Genomic DNA, 19,878 nt, shown 5'->3' on the forward strand with positions numbered 1-19,878 from the left:
ACTCTGTGCTCTCTCGTGCTTTAGCAAAGAGATGCGTTGCCCTGTCCAGTTTGTCTTTGCTTAACTCTGGACACTTGGCAAGTTGAAGGTGTGATTGTGGCTCTGATTAATGTGCCAGGCTGAGAAGCGCAGACAAGATTTCCATAGAGAAACTCATGACTCAGGGTGGTACTGATGCTAATAGCAGGCTGAGATGTTCATGGGATGGCAATTCTCTGGTCTCTAGCGTGATGATGGCAGTCGTGTTAGTGCAGTAGGAGCCATCCATGCTAGGCTGTCTTTCATGCCTGGGTTGTGAAGCATGGTATCAAAGGTAGGCATGGGCAGAAAGGGCAGCTGTGAGCTACCATGAATTCTGCTGTGCAATTGCTACCTTCCCTGACTTTCAGAAGCTGCCTTTTATTCTCTTTCCAAGGTGATACCTTTCATTTATTGAAGGGTCTGATAGAAACAAACACTTCTGTTTTGACAAGGCTGTTCCGTGCACTGATACGACCTGCCAGCTGGCTTTTTCCAAACCACATTATTTATTTTAGCAGCATTAGCAGATTATCAGTGCTGAATACATCTGCATGTCTGAGTTTGATGAATTTTCTAGGTGCTACATGCATAAGAGTTTCCATGTGCCTGCCAAAAGATGGGAAGTTCAACAAGTGGGTTGAGTGCTGGCACGTGAGTGTGACAGCCTGATACTGGCTTCTGACTGTATTGCCAGCCCTGTCGGGACACGGGGAGCCCAGGCTGTCAGAGGACAGACGTGTCCATTCTGGCTTGGGGAAGAAGATAATGCTGTATGGTGAGGGTGTATTTTGTAGAAAAGATGGCAGAATAATTAATGCTTGAAATTGAAAATAAAATACATCACTTTGGAAGCAGAGAATCACTTTTTGGGGGAGTGTTAGACCTGATCCGCGCTTTGTGTCTTCATCAATGTATGGCTTTCGGGCTGGAACGTGATCTGCTCTCTTACTGTGCAGTTTTGGTATTGGCATAATTAGATAATGTATGTACTAAGTAAATAGGGCTAGTTATTTTCTCTCCTGTTTGGAAACAGCTTTCTCAAAATAAGTAATATATATGGAGAAGTAATTGAGTGCTCCTATTGTTTGTGTGTACGGAGGAGTGTAGCCCTCGAGTAGATGCCCCGGAACAGCGTGGTAAGAGTCATGCTGATAGAGGGAGCTCATCAGGTTTTTAAGGTGTTTACATGAGGGTCTGTGGGGTCGGGATCGTGTGGCTTGGTAAAGGAAATGTGGCTCAATATCTGTAATTAAAACTCAATAAAAATAAAATTGAGGGAGCTTACCAGCAATGGTAAGTTCCTATAAATGACACTAAGATGAATTACACCTATATTGAGTTCAACTTGCAGCTAAAGAAATGTATTAGAATGACATTAAATCATTGCATTAATATTAAGAGGCTCAATCTGTATAAACTCAAATAAATCAAAAAGGGGGCTGCTGTTTGACTGTGAGTGATAGGTAAAGAATTTTACTGCAGCTGTTCAAATCTGTAACTTGCCAAGTACCTAAGACTGAAATTGAATCATCTTTTTACTCCTGGATGCAGTGTACAGAAGGCTTTCTTGTGATACTTTTCCTGCTGGCAAATATTTTCTTCCTTCCTATAGCAAAGAGAACAACATCAACAAAGGTTTTTCCATAAGCAGCACTTTGAATTCCTAGTGAGAGAAATTACAGAAGACTAACTCAAGCTGCGTGCTGCAGCGCAGCTTCCCAGGACTTGAGGTAGGACCCAGACTTCAGAGCTGTGTTCTCCAGTCCATTCAGGTGCAGTTATTTTTAGGCTGGGAAAACTCTTTCTCCTTTGCATAAGCAATTTTCAGAATTTTTAGGGATTCAGAATTGGTAAATCTGTAACATCCCTACCCTGGAATACACAATCTAGAGATTTCTGTATTTGACTATCACTGTTTCCTGTAGGAGAATGTTACTGTGTTGATACTTGTTTATGTACAATTTAATATTAAGCAAATTAATAACCACCAGTCATTCAAGATAAAGCTGCAAATTTAATTTTAAACATTTTTAAACTTTCTTCCTTGAACCTAGGCTTTAGCAGAGATAGGCTAAAAAAGGTTTAAATCATATGCTGATTCCTTGAAGTACAAATCTTTAGAAGAACCCTCCCACTTTTCTGTCTGTCTTTTCTCAGCACAAGTATCTCAGCAAACCTGTAGGGGCTTCCAGTGCAAAGGCAGAGGCAGCTGCTGCTCAGTGTTCTCATAGCAGTGATCAAAACACAGCTTCATACATTCCTGACTTATGTTCTCCTAGAGTCTACTCAGCACACTGAAAGCTTTAAGTGTATACATGGGAGCAAAAGGTGTGATTTATTCTTATTTCTCTGTGGAGGGAAAAAATCTGTGCTAGTGGAAGCCTAGCAGTAAGATGAGACCCTTTCCCGTGCAGCACGCTAGTGCTGTGAATTGATGTAGGATGTGTAGACAAAAGCAGAGGTTTTTTTCCTGTACAAAACACCTCTGTTTTGAGAGGTTTGCTGGGAGGGCTGTTTGCTATGTCCAAGCAAACCCTGCATGGGGACAAGCTGAAGAGTGATGAGTGCCTTCCTGGCTCAGCTTGTCCCTTTGATGTCCTGTCCCAGTATTGCTCAGAACTGCCAGCTGAAACTGCACAGTACTAAAACCCTGTTAGTGCAGATCTTGATTCTTTACAGAAAGTAGGTATAAGTGTGCTTAGAGGGCTTAAACTCCTTCATGGCCTCACAAGTAACCTTGTGCAATTAGTCAACACCTTGAAATATGTTTTCATTATATTTGTTCTGACGTTTTCCAGGCAGGCAGGTCCAAAAGTTAACTCACTTGTAGTTATTGAAGAGACATCTTTAGTGCTAGGAGAACTTGGTATGAAAACTATCTGTTCTGGTTTCATTAGATCTGAAACAGAAAATACTCATATCTTCCCTGCACCTGCCCCCCATAACTGTTCCAGCTTCAGTCCTCTGGTTGCAGCGCCAGTGCTGCTATCTCTAACCCTCAGCATCTTATCTCCAACAGGTTGGTGGGACAAAGACAGGAGTTGTGCGCTACGTGGGCGAGACGGATTTTGCCAAAGGAGAGTGGTGTGGTGTGGAGCTGGATGAACCCCTGGGGAAGAACGATGGGGCGGTCGCTGGTACAAGGTACTGTGTGTTCTCAAACCCAGCCCTGGGGCATGTAGGGTCCTACACGCCTCCTAAGGTGGCTGGGGGCCAAATGCCATTTGGACCTGGGAGGAAGAGTTAGGGCTGTGTTTGTTTGGACATTGTGGGTTGGGAGGAAGAGTCCAGTTTTGAGTCTTTTAGGCTTTGGGATAGCTTTGTAGGGAGATCAATAGAAACCTCATCACTGGAGCATTTTAAAGCAGGATCAGATAACATCTGTGAAGAAGTAACCTGAGGGGCTTCAAGAAACAGGAGAGAGTAGGGAGAGAAGATAACTTATAGCGGGATTTAGTTTTTGCAAGAAATTGATTCTGTGATTTTATTAGCTCTGCTTTCTACTGCACGTTACCTTCATAAACTTTCTTCTTGCGCTATAATTCACCCTGTCAGAACTATAGAAGATAAAGATTTGACTCAATTTTTTTCCTCAGCTTAATGTTGTTTGTTCTGTTCTTTCTGGGGACAAATTTCCAAAGATCTGAAAGAACAATTGGTGGTCGTTGTCTGTCCTTGTACTAATTCTGTAGTGTGACAGTTGTCTGCTGATTGATCTTACAACCTCTGACTCCGTAGTCACCTCCACTATTTTTTTTTTTCTTTCAAAAAAAGCCCTCATTAGTATCTATAAAACTAGGCAGGGACATCTTGTAGGCAAGCTGTTTCTGTTCATGTGGAAGTTAGGTAAGGGAAGGACTCCCAGCCTCAGATCTTGAGCTTGGGGATGTTCAAATTTGAGTTATACAGCAGCACTTTGACCCTGCTTCAAATACAGGTGGAACTGACTCCTTGTCCTTCACAAGTCTTTTAGTGGGAAATACTGTTGATTTCTTGGAGGTTCTTAAGGGAATCTTGTGTTAGAGGTGAGATTTAACTTTGAAACTGAGGAGCTGAGAGTTCCTCCCTTGTTAGATCTCAGATTCTGTAATAAAGGTTTCTTTTGTTGGGTCAGCCTAATTTTGTCTAGCAGCCATGTGTTTTCATTTAAAATAAGAGAAATGCTGCCTTGTTTGATGTCAGGACAAGAAAGCAGTAAATGATTGGCAGCAGGTAGCTGCGTTCCAGCCTGTTCTCAAAAGAAAGGAACTGGGATGGTAGAGAATAAGTCACAGAGTGAATCCAAGTCTCTGCTTTCTTTATCATACACCACAAATTATCTCTAAGCTTTATCTTCAGGATGCTCAGAAATGTTTTGTTGTCTCTGTGCACGTGGAAGGTGTGGAAGGCAGATGTGAGTGTAAGGGTGCCCTCCCTGCCTCTCATCCTCACACCTCTGTTGACGTGTTTTGAAAATGCAACTTTTGAAAGTCATCTATCTTCTGAAACTGCTACATCTTAGCTGAGGTTGTTATGGTATGTGCCCTGTCTGCAAGGCTTCTCCTTTGTTTCACACTTTATCAAAAGCAGGAACAAATGAGCTCCACGGCAGGGATCAGGGAGCAAGAGTGAATTAAGAGGTTTGGATTAAACACAGGAGATTGAGGGAAGGCATCCCTGCCTCTTGCGTCCAGGCTGATTTTGCAGATCTTCTAGCAATAATGGATACTAGCCCATACAGCGGTGGTACACGTGGACTCTCCAGCTGAAGGGTGCTCTGTCCACCAAGGATCTGGCTGCAGGTTTGCAGCATTGTGCCTGTTTGTCCTTTGAGCCTTCATCCAACCTTCTGATTTTCTTATAGCATGTGCCGATTTCAACAGCAGTGTTTTGGAGAAGCCAATATAGTAAAAATTACTCCCTTGGTGCATGGAGGCACCCCTCAGACAGTCTTCCCCTTGTTTGCCATGGCCACATGGGATTCCTGATACTGCCCTGAGCTTGTCCTGGCAGAATCGGTCCTGTCCAGGACTCTGGAGTCTCTCTGCTCTGGTAGTTATTGCCATCTAGTGAGCATCCGTGGCCTGGCTGCCCAAGACCAGCACTTGCTGCCGCAGTAGCACTCTGCCACAAAAGGAGTGTTGAGTCCAAAGAACTGACTCTGAGACAGTGGAGGCTGGTGGAAGTAGGAGAGGCAACATGTGGGCAAACGAGCGAGCAAAGGACATTGTCACCGTCTTTGCTGCCATGGGCAACTCCAGTTGAGTTGGTGGTGAGTTGGCTGAAATTTGGGGAGGGTCACTCAGATTTTCCTGCAGGTTCAGGAAGGGGCTCCAGGTCTGGGTGTACATCAAGGGAAGGTTGAAAGGCCAGGGTTTCCCGAGCAGCTTTTGGCTCTCTGGTGGAGGCTGCCTGCAGGTTGTTGTTCAGTAGCAGTGCCCGAGAGGATAGGATATCACTGTGGTGAGCCCCACTCCGTACATCAGATGGGTGCTGCTGAGACACTGAGGTTTGCTGCATCTGCTTTCCTGTCTGCACAGGAGACTCGAGAAGTGCTGGTGTGGTTTTTTTGGTTTCTTATCCACAAAGCCAAGCAAGTTACACGTATTCGTTTCTAGTATATTAACCTTTACCTGCTTATTTTACTGTTCTTCCTTCTCTGCCTCTATGCCCACTAAACTGCTCATACTTTTGCTTTTGCATAGTCTGAAACATGTCAGCCTTGGACACTGAAGTGTTTTTTTTATCTATTTCAAAATTTCCTGTGCTGTTTCCCACCTGCAGTTTGCATTGCCATCACGACACCATTTTTCTTCCCTGTTTCTTTTCTGTAATGTGAGTATAGAGCTCCTTAGCACTCAGTGAGAGCAGCTCTTGGATTGCAAGCAGATTTTTTTTTTTCTGCCAAGTGTTCTGGACCCAGTTGCTGCTTCTGAACTATAAAAGTTAATTGCAACCACTTCCAGTCTGGACTAAAAGAAAATGAGCAGACATAGTGATGCAAGTTTGGACTTGCTAAGAGCCGTCAGGGGGCTTTTGAGTGATTTAGCCTTTGGCATTGTTGCAGAGCCACAAGTACCAATCTATGCTTAGACCAGTGGAAGGGGCTGTGCCATGCTGTTGGTCTGCCTGTGCCTATGGCAGTTTGAGAATATGATGCTGAGCAGGGCTTTGGTGGGTTTGCAAGAGGTCAGACTGATTTTCTTCCTTGAGTCCCTGCTCTGCAGCAAGGTCAGCCTGCGGTATGGCTGGTTTTCCAAACCCAAGGGCCTGTGTTGGCAGCAAGCAGAGGGGGCTAAGTGATTTTGGGTTGTAGAGGGTTTATTTTAAAGATTGTTACAGAAAAAAATTAGGCTTGAGCAGATGTTTGAAAATGAATCACTTTCTCAGCTGGCTGGAGATCAGGCTGTTCTCTGGCCTCCCAAGCACACAGAGGTCTGCCTGTGACACAGCCGTGTGGCTGCCAGCACGTAAAAATAAAAGGGAATTGGGGAAGCAGCTGCTCACATCTGGAGAGAGGGGACTTGTGCTAGCAAAGTTGGATTTCTGTTACTTATTCATTAGGACCTGTTTTTTATGTTAACGTAGGACAGACTATTGTGTGGCCCAGTAGTTAGTCTTAGCCTTGCTACAAAGCCTGTGAGAAAGAACTCTTAAAGGATACAGTTTTCTGTGTTGGCTACTCCCTTGAAACAAGGGGATGCAATGCCTGGAGGTGATCTGGTTTTACTTGTTGCAGTGCAGCTGGCCAGCAACAGATAAACCCTGGCTTGAGCTGGTCAGCCCAAGTTCTGAAGGGGTTTCCAACGTTTGACACTGTGGGTTTTGGCTCATTTGTATTCTGAAAGAGGGCTTCAGAGAGACATAATCATCGGCCTCACTGCAATTGTGGAAGAGAGCTTGCACTGTAATTATCTGATCCTCCCTTTTTTATGCTTGCTTCTAAGTTTGCTTGCATGGGAACCAGGTTCTCTTTCTCTGCCACCCAGAGGAAGTGGCACACACTGGAGTTTGCTGTAATGGTATTTTTAGCATCAAAGTTAGACGCTGCCATTTCCCCTTTTGTTTTGGGAGGAAAGATTTTTACCCTATAGAACACTTATACAGAGCTGTGTGATTCAGATCTTTTTATTTGACATGCTTTACTACATGACTTTCTTGCAAAGCAGGGTAAAGAACACATACATTTGTTGGGAAGGTTGGTTTGTTGGGAAGGTTGGTTTATAAGGAAGGACTGCATGTGCTCTCTCTGTGTTTATGAACTGGGATCTTTGTGCTATCCAGGCTACCAGATGGGTCTTTCCTGGCTTCTCATTGAAGTGCAATAGTGTGGCAATTATCTTGGGTTTCCCTGTGTAAGCACCGCAAGTGAAAACATGAAGATTGCTACTACTCTAAGTGGCAGGAAAGGAGAATAATCCAACTGCTTGCATACAGGAAACAACGTCACAGCAAAGCACCAAGAGATGAGCTGAGGGCTGGGGTTGCGTATTGCTTAGCAGTGCCATTCTGCGAGGCTTGGGTGAGATGGATGCTCCACTGCTTCTGACTTGGTGCATCTCCTGTATTACAGGTATTTTCAGTGTCCTCCCAAATTTGGCCTCTTTGCTCCCATCCACAAGGTGATCCGGATCGGGTTCCCATCAACCAGCCCCGCCAAGGCAAAGAAGAGCAAACGAATGGCCATGGGAGTGTCTGCCTTAACCCACAGCCCCAGCAGCTCCTCCATCAGCTCCGTCAGCTCGGTGGCATCGTCTGTTGGGGGCAGGCCAAGCCGCAGTGGGCTGGTAAGTGGCTCTTTCTACAGACCGCGCAGCTTTGATCTACTTCTGTGACCCAGCTCTACAAAGTGGGAGGGTTGGGTTTTTGTTTCAGCAGATGCACTGGGGCAGCTGCTCCTTCACCATCAGTGAGATGAGGGGAGTGGAGTGTGGGATACTGTTAACCAGCTTACAAATAGGATTCCCTCCATGGACACGAGAGTCATAACAGACACGGAGCAATTGTGACCATTAAAGAGCCTGAACTGCTATTTGCAATGGGATGAATCTCAGCTCCACTGTCAAGAGCAGGTTTTCTATGGGATCCCTGCAGAAAAATGCCATTGCTTCTTGTCCCGTGTGGTCATGTAGCAGTGTGCTGCTGTATTGAACAGCTATGCAAAAGCTTCTACAATGACTGCGTTCTGCTTTGGAGGGCTGACACTGTCCTGGATTACATGCCTTATGCTTTGGCAGGTACTCAAAAAGGCAGACACCAGAGCAGGCAGCAATATTGTTAAAAGCTCTGACTGCCGTAGTGTGTGCTGCATCTTGGCTGGGGATGAGGGTGCAGTATCCGTTACTGGGAGTGGATCCAAGTAGCCCATACCAGTCTTCAGTTGAGATCAGTCCTCCCAGCTGAGTTCACTGTTTGGAACTGCACCGGTGCAGGTCATCAATAAAATACATTTAAGGCGGCAGATGATACAACACATGATAATCTTTCCTGACCCAGTTCCCACCCTGTGTCCTGTCCTTCGGGAAATGGTCCTTTCATTGCAGTATAGAAGAGCTATTGAGCTTGTGAGCGGTGTTCAGATGTCTTGCAGACTTGTTAACTCCACTGTAGGGTCCAGAACTGGAACTGTAGCTCTGTACAGCCTAATAAATGATCAGTAGGTGAGCTGCATTCCAGATTTAACAGGGGACTTCAAGCTATTCTAGACTGAGAAGGACATAGCTTTACCCGTGTCTCTTTTTAACTCTTCTTCCAGCTGACAGAGACCTCTTCTCGATATGCCCGAAAAATCTCTGGCACCACAGCTCTCCAGGAGGCACTGAAGGAGAAGCAGCAGCACATCGAACAGCTACTGGCAGAGCGTGACCTGGAGCGGGCTGAGGTTGCCAAAGCCACCAGCCACATCTGTGAGGTGGAGAAAGAAATTGCCATCATGAAGGCCCAGCATGAGCAGGTAGGAGGTGATGTGGCTTTATCACTAGCACTCAAATATCTGACATCCTCTGAAAGTTTCAGATCATAACATTACCCCTCTGTAGCTTCCTGATGTGAAACCTGGGCTCTGAATTTCTGCCTTTTATGTGGATACAGCTTCCTGCATGGTGGGTTAAGCTGAGGCTCTTTCTCCAATCCTGCCGGTGTCACATGTGCTCTCTCTGCCCCAAGCCAGGAGCAGAAAAAGGGCTGTGCCAGAAAAAAAGACAGTAGATAGTTTGTGTCTGGGGGATCAATACATTTGAATGCTGAAATGTGAGTGGAGGGCAAACTTGTTCCCCTTAGTCACCCAATCTGGCTTTGGCTGTGACTGCATTGCAGTGGTTTTTTGATGCTATCGGACACTGCTGAGAACATCAGCTCAGTTCATATGTCACTGCTTTCCTGCCAGAGGATGTTTTTATCACATTAAGTCAAGAGATCTGTAAGGAAAATGGGGTGATCATACTAGCTTTTTTTTTTTTTTTTTTGCACAAGCATTTGTACAAATGATATTTTATGCACTTGAATGCTTAAAGAGAGGAGTTGTGTTTGTGCTATTCGTCAGTTTGTGGCTCTTCATGACTGCTGTTGTCCTAAATTCTTTGCTCATGTTGATAAACCCCAGTCAGCTACTAGGGAGCAGGGTTGGCACTGCATACCTTTGTGTGGTGGGCCACACCTGCCTGTCAGAAATGCAGGAGAAATTGGCAAATCAACTGGAAGCTGCCCTCTTCCTTGTGTCTAGTATTTTCCAGTCATTACCAGTAACAAATGAATTAACCCAAGTCTGAACTGTCTCATGCTTCTTGACCAGGGCTGAATTGCGCCTGGTAACCTCAGACCAGATTTTCAAAACTGTTCAGGCTTCAAGTTCTTAACTCTTAATCAGAGCTGGGTTCTCCAAAGGGTTCAAGTCAGAGAGTCAGTGAAGCATGGATCAAATTTACAGCTGCTGGAGATTGAGCAATTTTTTTCTTTTTGATGCCTACGTACTGGGGTCTTTAGAAAATCTACCTTCTCACCATAGCATCCTCTGAAACAGATCATCAAAGACTTCTGTTCCCTTGTTCTGATCCTTTTTTAAACTCTGTACTTCAAACATTGTTAACTTTTGTGGCTTGGGCTCTTTTTTTGCTGCAGTATGTCACGGAGGCAGAAGGAAACCTCCAGCGAGCACGAGCTCTGGTAGATGGGATGCAGAAGGAGAAGATTGAGCTGTTGAACCAGCTGGAAGAGGAGAAGAGGTAAAGCAGGAGTGGTTGGGTGTGGAGGAGGTAAAGTCATGGGGGAGATGAGGATCTTACCAAAGAACATCATTCATTGGACCTAAGGAGAAGAAAGTGACTGGGAAAGTAATCTTTGGATGTCTTCCAGTACCTCAAATATGCTGTATTTCACTCTCCTGGCCACAGTGGTGTGCCTGCATGTAGGGAAGGGGTGTGCTGCTTCAGGTAATGGGAAGTTTAGAACAATTTTGCTGCAGTTGCACATCTGATGTGACTCTTGTCTAGGGTTGGGCATCCAGTACTGTGACTGCCCCCGTTTGCTGACAAACTGCTGCTAATCACAGCTGAACAGTGAAGTATTTCCAATTAGTCTTGTACGTTCCTATGTCTTATGGCTCTTAGAGGAGACTTGATGCTATATTGTTCGGTGGGGTTGCAGTGAGTTAATTGGTGTGATGTGAGCAGTCTCAGGTTTTTGGAATATGCTCAGCTGAACCTGCCCTGCTGTTGCAATGCAATTGAAAGGCGGAAGACAAACAGCCAGCCAGGGCAGCTCGTACTTGGATAGGGGCAGCTCTGTTTTGTTGCCAAAAGGAGTTTCATGATTTGACACTGTTTCTTGCCAAATGCGTGTAGCACTTCTTAAGAAAAAAAGACACCATCAGCTTCCATTCCTGCTGGCACTTCTGTCATGACCCTGATAAGTATTTGACAGGCTGCTTGCATGTCCAAGAGCACTTGACCATGGCAAATGTTGCACTGACAATACAATGGTGGCCAACAGTTGATCTACCACTGCCAGTAGAAGGCCAAATAGTCTTGGTGTCCTTCTGGGCAGGGAAGTTATTGAGGGTTTTCAGCCCTCTTCCTTGTTGTTTGGTTCCTGACACAAAGCACAGACAAGCAGCATTATTTGCCTGAAGGAATGAAGGGCACCAGTAATATCAGTTACTCTGAGATTTGATACCGTGACCAAACTCAGCCGTGTCACTGTGTAAAATGGAGTTACTCAGTAAAGGTGGGATTAACTGATGGCAAGGGTGTGGATAGTGACAAAGCCTTGCCTTCAGATGTTCTTGGCTAAGGATACAGTATATCCTTATATAGGATACAGTACAGTCTGGATAATAAACAGAACTGTGAAGGTTGGGCCATCCCAGACCCCTAACCTTTCTATACAACCTGGCTTTGCTAAAGACCAATTCTTTCCCCTCTATTTGTGGTGTGCTGATCTTCAGGTCATTCCTTCTGAGGAAGGGAAGTCAAACTGGAGTACAGCCTTACTGTAGTGTGATTCATCATCTCCCCACATCCCAGAGGCCCCATCCATGTATATATGATGATACATACATTTCCTCTCTGAGTAAGAGTGAAGATCTGCTTGTCATTCTTGGAGTCCAGTTGCTCCATATATATAATTAAACTCTTCAGTGGGAATAGTATGACATTTCTATGTATTAAGTAACTGAAAACAGTGTTGATTTCAATTGAATTATGCCCCTCCTGAGGACAAATTGTTCTTTCGTGCACAAGTCTCCCCATTGTCCTGGTAGGCAGCTCACTTTCCCAGCTCCAGGAGGCCCTTTAACCCAAGACAGCCGAGTTCTTTCCTAAATATCAACAGATGCCTCCTCTAATTAGAGGAGGTTTAGACAAGGAAGCTTGTTTATGAAGTTAGATACGTACACTCATGGCTATTTTTATCTGTAACAGAATCGGAGGCCTTACATCTGGCTACCAGCTCAACATCCTCATTATTGTCTTTTTTTTAAATCAGTAAAGAGAACAAAGAGGACTGAGTTTAGCAGAAAATTAAATTATTTTGTATTGTTACTGGATTTTCTCTTCAGACTTTGTAAAAGAGTCCTAGGCATGTCTGTGTTTGTGCATGTGGTTTTATGTGCATCTATGCATGACTGGCCTATACAATCTCTGGTGAAGGCTTTTCTGCCAGGGCAGCGCACTGTTTCCACATTGTGGAAACATTAAGCATTGCCCACCGTCTGCCAAGGAGGCAGACGCTCTGGTTCCATTGGAATATTTTATATGGAACCTGCGTGTTTGGTACAGGAATTGCCCAGTGCTTGGCTGCAGGATAACAAGGTCTAAGCAAACCAGTGAAACCTGGTTGTGGTTTTCATGTTTTCAGGATCCCAGTGTCAGTGAACAGTAGTTGTGCTTGCTGAGGGGTGGTACAGCAGAAACAGCATGTCTGTGAGTGTGTATCTTGCAAGGAGGTAAATGTTTGCTGTGTGGAAAGCTTGCTTATTAACTGTCTTGCTCCATGGGTCTTGCTGTTTAGCTTCTGCTGAGCTATTTGTATACAAAGGTTGTCTGTATCTGTCTCCTCTAAGACTTTGGTTGTGCAGAGGAGGCCCATGTGCAATGGCTGCTTAGAAATGGGATGCTGATCTGGGTGTTACCGATTGCTCTTTGTGTCTTTTCCCCTCCCCAGGAAAGTGGAGGACTTGCAGTTCCGTGTGGAGGAAGAATCCATTACAAAGGGGGATCTGGAGGTAATTCCTAACACCCTTAACAATTGCATGTGGGGCCTCACTTGAGTAATTTCTGCCACCTTTTGCTCAACTCTAAACAATACTTAATCTTTATTGATGGCTTTGGACCTGCTGCGAACACTGTGGTATAAACTGTGAATATTGTTCTTTGGTATGTTGCCCAATGACTAATAATGCTAGGAGCTGCCTAGAATTAATCACATGCAGCCAGCCTGGCTTTAAATGTCACCATGAGTTGCCAAGCCATGTTAAAATCTGACTGTATCTGAATGCATTTCAACATATGTTTTTCCACTGTAGAAGTGAATTGACTGTTCAGTCACTGTCCCTGCAGTGTCCTGCTATTAGCAGCTAATGGGCACGCACAATCTCCCAGTCAGATGCTACTCTATTCCAGCCAAAATGCCGTGTATCATTCGACCTGCAGTGTCCTCGTGTGGAGCCCTCTGCCTACGAGTGTGGGGTTTGACACTAGGATACCCTTTCATTTGGAAGGGCTGTTGCTCAGAGCTATGCTGTTGCAGTGAGCGTTGTGCAAACTGGAAGTGGTGTTGGGAGCTTGCCCTTGAGTGGGAGGCTTTTCTGTGGGGGAAAAAAAGGAAATGAAAATATTTCTGTGAAAGCAAGGCTCTGCTCTACACGTGTAAATCAAGGGACTTTCCCTTATCTTTAGCTAGAGTGCTAGGTTAGTAACAGCCAGAAGTGTCAAGGGACCTGCTCCTGTGCTTCACTGTCAGTAATATCAATAAAAGCCCAGGAGAACGAGAAAACTAGGTGATGAGTATGTTGCTATGGCTTTGACCCTCTTGGCATAAACCTCTCCTCTTTATCCGGAAGCTGAAGCAGAGTAATGCATTTGACAGGGTATAAATCAGCAATGCGCTGATAGCAGACCTTTGCTAAAGGACAGCAACTGCAGTTTCTGCATAGTGTGTGGGTGCAAAATCAGGTTTCTATTGATTCCTGAGCTTATGTGACAGGTTTCCCCCAGTGCTTTAGAGAAGGGTGGTTGATCCATCCATCATTCCTTTTGAGAGCAGCAAATTGCCCCTGTGTAAGCTTTAAGTGTTTAAGCCTGGCTGTGTAATAATGGTAATGGGCTAGCTAGCAGGTATCTTTAGATATATTTAAAAAAAAAAAGCCACCTCATTTTGGCAAGATGGTAAGCTGCTGTGACATAAGTGCTCCTATGACTGCAGGTCCCAAACTGAGGATAGATCTGATTTTCATTTGGGCTGGGAAGGAGTTGCTTTGCAATGGGGATGTGGCCAAGCTTCTTGCAGGCTGCCAGAGTCCTGTCCTCACTTCCATGTTTGTCTGTACTGAAAAACAAATAACTTCTTAGGAAAGAGTCATGGAGCAGCTTGGTTTCCTGCGATCCAGAGAACTGGGATGTCCCCTGTGAGTCCAACACCAGTGACAGCCCAGGCATTGACAGAGGGCTTGGCTGTGGTCAGTTTTTACATCCTCTCCTGTCTAATTTGGATGCTCAGACTGAATGATTGACACACTGGAGTTAATTCTCACCTTCCTGCTTTGTTGTGGAGACAGTTAGGATTTCCAGCAGCAAGTAATTAACTTAAATTTCATATTGGAAATCAAGGGGGGGGATAAGTGCTCCTTCATGTTGTGGTGTGTTTCCTGGGAAGTGATTGTTCCTGATATTCTTCATGTAAAATCACAACAAAGTCAACGAGTGGTTGCTAGCACAGCCCCTCGCATCCCTAGCTAGAGCTGAACTAACCACCCAAATACCAAAAGCAAAACCCAGTGACAGTTGTCTCCCCTCCTCTGGTCTTGTAGTCCTCTTACACCAGCAGCCCTCTTCTGAGTACTCAGAGGAGAATGTTTATCTTGTACTTAGCAGCCGGTAACAGACACAATGGTAAGAAGAGATTATCTCCTCTGTGGTCCCTGGATCTAGGGTTTCTGCTAGGCTAAATCCCATGGTATTTTTCACAATACCATGTAGGTTTTGAACAATCCAGGACTCTCGGGTGTTGAGCACAGCAGGCAACATCCCTAGAAGCTCTTTGGCCAAAGAAATCAATGTGTCTGAAGCCTGGAGATATATATCAAGTTTTTGTACCTCTGATAAAGAAGGACCTGCAGATTTAGCCTTGAAATATAGTTATGAATTCAACCCATTTTTGATCCTGGTTGGCAATGCCGATGCTACAGTGCTTTAGAAGGTGAAAAGCAATTGCAGGAAAACAAAACCTTTTAAGAAAAGCTTTTTATGGTGGCAAGACCGTGTTTTATAGGAAATATTAACCTCTTCGAGGAACTCTCTCATGCTCATCTCCTGGAACCTGCATCATGCCTTGAACACCAATGGGAAGTCAGTTTGTAATTTGTGAATAGTAATTTAAGGCTAATAGCTAGAAGTGAGTCTAAAATTCAGATCTGAACTTCCTCAAGGAAGTGCAGGAAAACTTTGGATTTGAGGCTCTGAGTCATACTGGCTAGCCAAACCAATTTGCATAAAATGAGAAATAACACAGGACTGGATGCAAATCTAAAATTTAAGGACTGTAAAACAGTTGATCTAACTTTCTTCCCTGATTATTTTTCTCCTCTATTTTCATGTGTTTTTCCAGACTTGGAAAATAGCAGGATTGGTGGATACTGAGCAAGAGTATCAGGTGGAACTGAGATAGCTTGGCTGGGAACTTGAGTGTCAACCTCAGGAGTCTTGAGAGAGTCTCTTTGGGAGATTCAGAGATTAGTTTTGTAATAGGTCAGCATCTTCAGGTAGCCAATATCTGACGTGCTGCCACCAGTTAAGGTAATTTCAAAAGTTTGTGTTGCTGAAGTTTCACTTGGGGATTTTGAGCTAGTATAAATTGAGGAAAATTCATTGGTATCAATGGAATAATTATCCCTGTAAATAAAATCAAACCTGGAGCTCCATCTTGAGATGTGGATCTTTGAGGTTTGCAGAGAGTGGGAGAAGTCACTCAGTAAAAAATTAAGTTTTTCTTATTAAGATGCATTCAGCCAACTTTTGCACTTAAGTGATATTATTTGGGGGTTTTGATAATGTTTGGGTTCTTGAGACCCACATCTTTTTTTTTTTTTTGCCTCGTTCAGGGGTCAAATAGACCACATAAAATATGGAGTAGTCTGAATATATCTGGCAGTTGTGATCTTGACCATCTATGAATACATGTACAATGATACCTTTCAAGCCATAAGAGAAAACATGGATTTTTACAAACTTCAGTTTCCATTGTTTGTACGCAACTAACCAAAACTTGCTTTATTGTAGGAAAGGGCAGAAAATCCTTAAAACTGGTTCCAATAGAAAGAGGGGGAAGCAAATAATTATATGGAAAATGAAGGGCAGAAAATGGGAGTAAAAAAAAAGGTTCTGATCAGGTTTGTTTGCTTTTTGGTAGGTCCAGTTTAATTCAAAGGAAAATGTTGGTTTTGTAAGCTAAAAAAATGTGAAGGCCAGAGTCTGCATGCATTTTCCCATGTCTCCTCTCCTTTTTTATTTATGGGAAATTTTACATGATATTACAGTGGTGGTTGTGGAGTCCTGAGGTTTGCCACCAAGTGCAGCTGTATGGTACTTCTGCTTTAAAAGTGAAGGGCACTGAAGCAATGCCCTGAGTCAATGCTCCTGGATTTGGGCAGGTTACATAAACTTCTTGTGCTTAGTTTAATCATCTGTCTAAAAAACAAAAAACCAAAAACAAAACAAAAAAATAGTTCTGTTTTCTTGTGTACAAGGCTATTAGAGTTTTAGTGTGCAAAAGTTACTTTGAAATTCATAGCAGCCCTATTCAAACCTAAAGCACTGATTTATATAACAGTTTGGTGTCTAAATTTCTCCGATTTGCTTTCAGTGCAGTGTATTTTTGGTTTTAGCAATGTGCTATGTACAGTATGACCTGCTTTTTTTTCCACTTAGTGCAGGGTTCAAGCTGTCTTTGGAGCAAAAAGAGGATGGGAACTTCCAACTCTTTTCAGTCTACCTTGTGCTTCTTCTTGAGGAGAGATGCAGAGAATCATTGCAAGGTCTTTGCGTTCTCTTATGTGGTGCAAGGGTCTTGTACTGGTGGTCTGCAGTGGTGGGAGCTTTGCTTTTTAGGAAGTGTCTTCAGTATAGTCTTGATGCAGGAAAATGCTGAAGCAGCTTTCTAATGCAGAGGGATGTTTTTCCCATCACAGATTCCATTTTCTTTTGAATAGCCACTACGAGTACCATGTAAAATCCCGTAGTGACCATTTTCTGTTTGGTTGGATTTTTTCCTGCTTGTTTGGATCTTTATTCTCCTCCTGTTGTGAACTGCCTTTCCTTGTCTTGTACACTGAAGATGATGTTGCAGCCTTCTCTTTCCTTCTCTTTCCCTCTCTTTCTCTCTCTCTCTCCCTTCCCCTTTTCCCATCTCCACTGTTCTTTTTTCCCTATGTGTGACCAGACTCAGACGCAGTTGGAGCATGCCCGAATACGGGAGCTCGAGCAGAGCCTGCTGTTTGAGAAGGCACAGGCTGAAAAACTCCTCAGAGAATTAGAGGACACCAGGGTAATCGACCCCCACTTGCCCTGCCTGCAGAACAGCGCGCTTGCCCCCTGCGTTGATGCTCATGATGCCTTGCTTTGGGTTTCTTTCTTTTGGTTTTTGTGGGGTTGATTGGTTTTGGCTTGAATTTAGACTTCCCTGATTTTTTGTTTGGTTTTTATTTGCACTCTCTCCTGGAAATAGTAGTATGGTATAATTTCTAGCTTTGCTTCTTGTGTGGGGACTTGTTTCTCAAATTGAGTTTGCTTCTCTGCCCCATGCCACCATTTGACACGAGCTCTTCACGATTCATCTTTCAGTTAACATGCCCAAATAATATCCGCACCCTGCACAATTCATTCTGCCTTGAGGGTCCCCCAGGCTGTAATAGGAAATAACATTGCAATCAACATTCCCTTTGTCCCCCCTCCAGTTGTGGGAGCTGCCGTGTGAAATGGAAGATACTGGTGAGTGCAGGTGGACCAGCTCTGATCCTTGGCCATGCCTGCAACAGGACAGGCTTCCCAGATGAACAGTGCACACGATCCTAAAAGCAGCCAGATGTGGAAAGGGCTTTTTCATGCTGGTGTGGTGTGAGAAGTGGCAAACTTGCTACAGTGAGCTTGCTTCTCACCAGTGGATTTTAGAGCTGTAGAAAACACAAACGTGAGGTTCTCCAAAAGGGCATAACTGGTTTGAACACCCCTGTGCCCATCTAAAATAAAACCACCCAGCCTCCTGGGCTCATGGTTAGTGGGGAAAATGGCAATGGAAATGAAATGGAATTGATCGCTTGTGTTTTGGCTTGGTTTCCTTGTTTCTTCTGCCTTTTTCTAATATTTCATCTAGTCAAATCTCTTCTCCATCCATAGCTGCAGCACCCTGAACTCCCTGTGACTAGCAGGTAGTTCAGCCCTGTTAGGTTACATTCAGATCGTAATACATTGATCCATAGCCCTTACGCTCAATGTTAACCATAGCTAGATTTATTGCCTTGCATCCTCTAGCCTTCTATGTTATTTTTACTTTGCTAATAAACTCTAACAAGTACTCGTGTAAAAATCCCTTTTCCTTTTTACACCAGGGTAAACAAATTACGATGCAGAAGAGAGGTCTGTAGGCTGAGGATTGCTAAGCAATAAAGGAAACATGATATGCTTGACGCTGGTTTCAATGCTTGTGATATTCCTGCACGTGCAGTCACATTTCCTCTGTGCATCGTCTGGCAAGATGCCTAGTCTGGAAATATAATGCCCTTTCAGGACATTATTTTTCATAAATCACTGTTGCTCTCTAGCGAATTTCAAGGGTTGTTTCAAAGATGCATGTTTTTCTGTGGAAAACGAAAGGTTCATATTAGAAAAAACAAATTGCAATTGGCACAAAGACATAACTGTTAGAGTTATCGGTGATGGTTACCCTGGTGCAAAACTGTACTCGGATTGGAGGGTGCTGGGTATTCTTTTCCTGTTTATTTGAACTTTGACTAATGTACTTTGGATTTACTTCCACTGGAGCACACTTACTAAAAGGAAGGGTGCAGCGATGAGAGGTGGGGACTGACTTTGTCTTCTGTTGTGTTGCAGTTAACCACGGTAGCAGAGAAGTCCAGAATCCTACAGCTGGAGGAGGAGTTGAGCCTGAGGCGCAGCGAGGTGGATGAACTTCGGCAGTGCCTCAGGAGCTCTCACCAAGCAGAGACCCCTGAGCATAACCTTGGCTTGCAGTCAGAGGCTCTTCGTCTACGAGATCAACTGCTGTCTGCCAACAAGGAGCATCAGAAGGAGAGCAGCCAGCTAAAGGAGAAGTACGAGAAGACATTAAAGAAGTACCAGCAGGAGATGGAGAAGCTGAAATCTGTCAATGAGAAGTACTCACAGGAAATCGTTGACCTAAAGCATAAAGTTCAGCAAGCCACTAATGAGAACATGGGGCTCATGGACAACTGGAAGTCCAAGTTGGACACGTTAGCTTCTGACCACCAGAAGTCTCTGGAGGACCTGAAAGCCACACTGAGCACAGGCCCCGACACCCAGCATAAGGAGATTGTGGAACTGAAGGCAGTGGTGGAGAGTATAAAGATGGAGCACCAGCTTGAGCTGGAGAACCTGAAAGCAAAGCATGACATTGAGACGGCTGTTCATATAAAGGAGAAAGAGAGTCTCAAACTGAAGTTGCAGGAGGCTGTGGATGAAGTGGAAAAAAGCAACAGCAACTGGAAAATGCAACTGGAAACCAAAAGCAATCAGCACCTTCTTGAGCTCCAAGATGTGAAGGACAAGTGTCGAGATGCTGAGCTGAGGGTGCATGAACTGGAGAAACTTCATGATGAATATAAAGATCAGACACAAGCGATAGCTTTCTTGAAAGAGCAGATTTCTTTGGCTGAGAAGAAGATGTTGGACTATGAAAGATTACAGAAAACAGAAGCCCAGAGCAAACAGGAGATCCACAGATTGCAGGAAAAAGTGCTTGTCTTAGAGAACAAGCTGCAGTCCATGGAGGCCCTGCATCCTTCTCAGCATGCAAATGTATGACTTCTGGGTCATTGTGCTTGTTTATCATCACTGTTAGTAACCCTTCCTAGGAGTAGCCCTCAGCTGCTGCCTTGTGCAGTTTTCTGAGGCTTTTATGCCTCAAAGTATCTGG

The 19,878-nt window shown here is 44.2% G+C and overlaps 1 protein-coding gene across 5 annotated transcripts in view; it reads left to right on the forward strand.

Moving 5' to 3' along the window:
- The window catches only part of CLIP2 (CAP-Gly domain containing linker protein 2), an 83,265-nt gene that overhangs the window by 48,592 nt on the left and 14,795 nt on the right, over positions 1–19,878 (forward strand). For 4 of the 5 annotated variants that reach the window (XM_052803591.1, XM_052803589.1, XM_052803590.1 and 1 more), the window contains exons 4-10: positions 3,041–3,165; positions 7,574–7,787; positions 8,756–8,953; positions 10,117–10,220; positions 12,658–12,718; positions 17,149–17,253; positions 18,816–19,760. In XM_052803591.1, coding sequence (XP_052659551.1) covers positions 3,041–3,165; positions 7,574–7,787; positions 8,756–8,953; positions 10,117–10,220; positions 12,658–12,718; positions 17,149–17,253; positions 18,816–19,760 — 1,752 coding nt within the window. The remainder of the gene's footprint in view (positions 1–3,040; positions 3,166–7,573; positions 7,788–8,755; positions 8,954–10,116; positions 10,221–12,657; positions 12,719–17,148; positions 17,254–18,815; positions 19,761–19,878) is intronic. The other variant, XM_052803593.1, reaches the window with a different exon arrangement.

The sequence above is a fragment of the Harpia harpyja genome, chromosome 12, assembly GCF_026419915.1.
Source record: "Harpia harpyja isolate bHarHar1 chromosome 12, bHarHar1 primary haplotype, whole genome shotgun sequence".
In the NCBI taxonomy this organism is placed as follows: Eukaryota; Metazoa; Chordata; class Aves; order Accipitriformes; family Accipitridae; genus Harpia; species Harpia harpyja.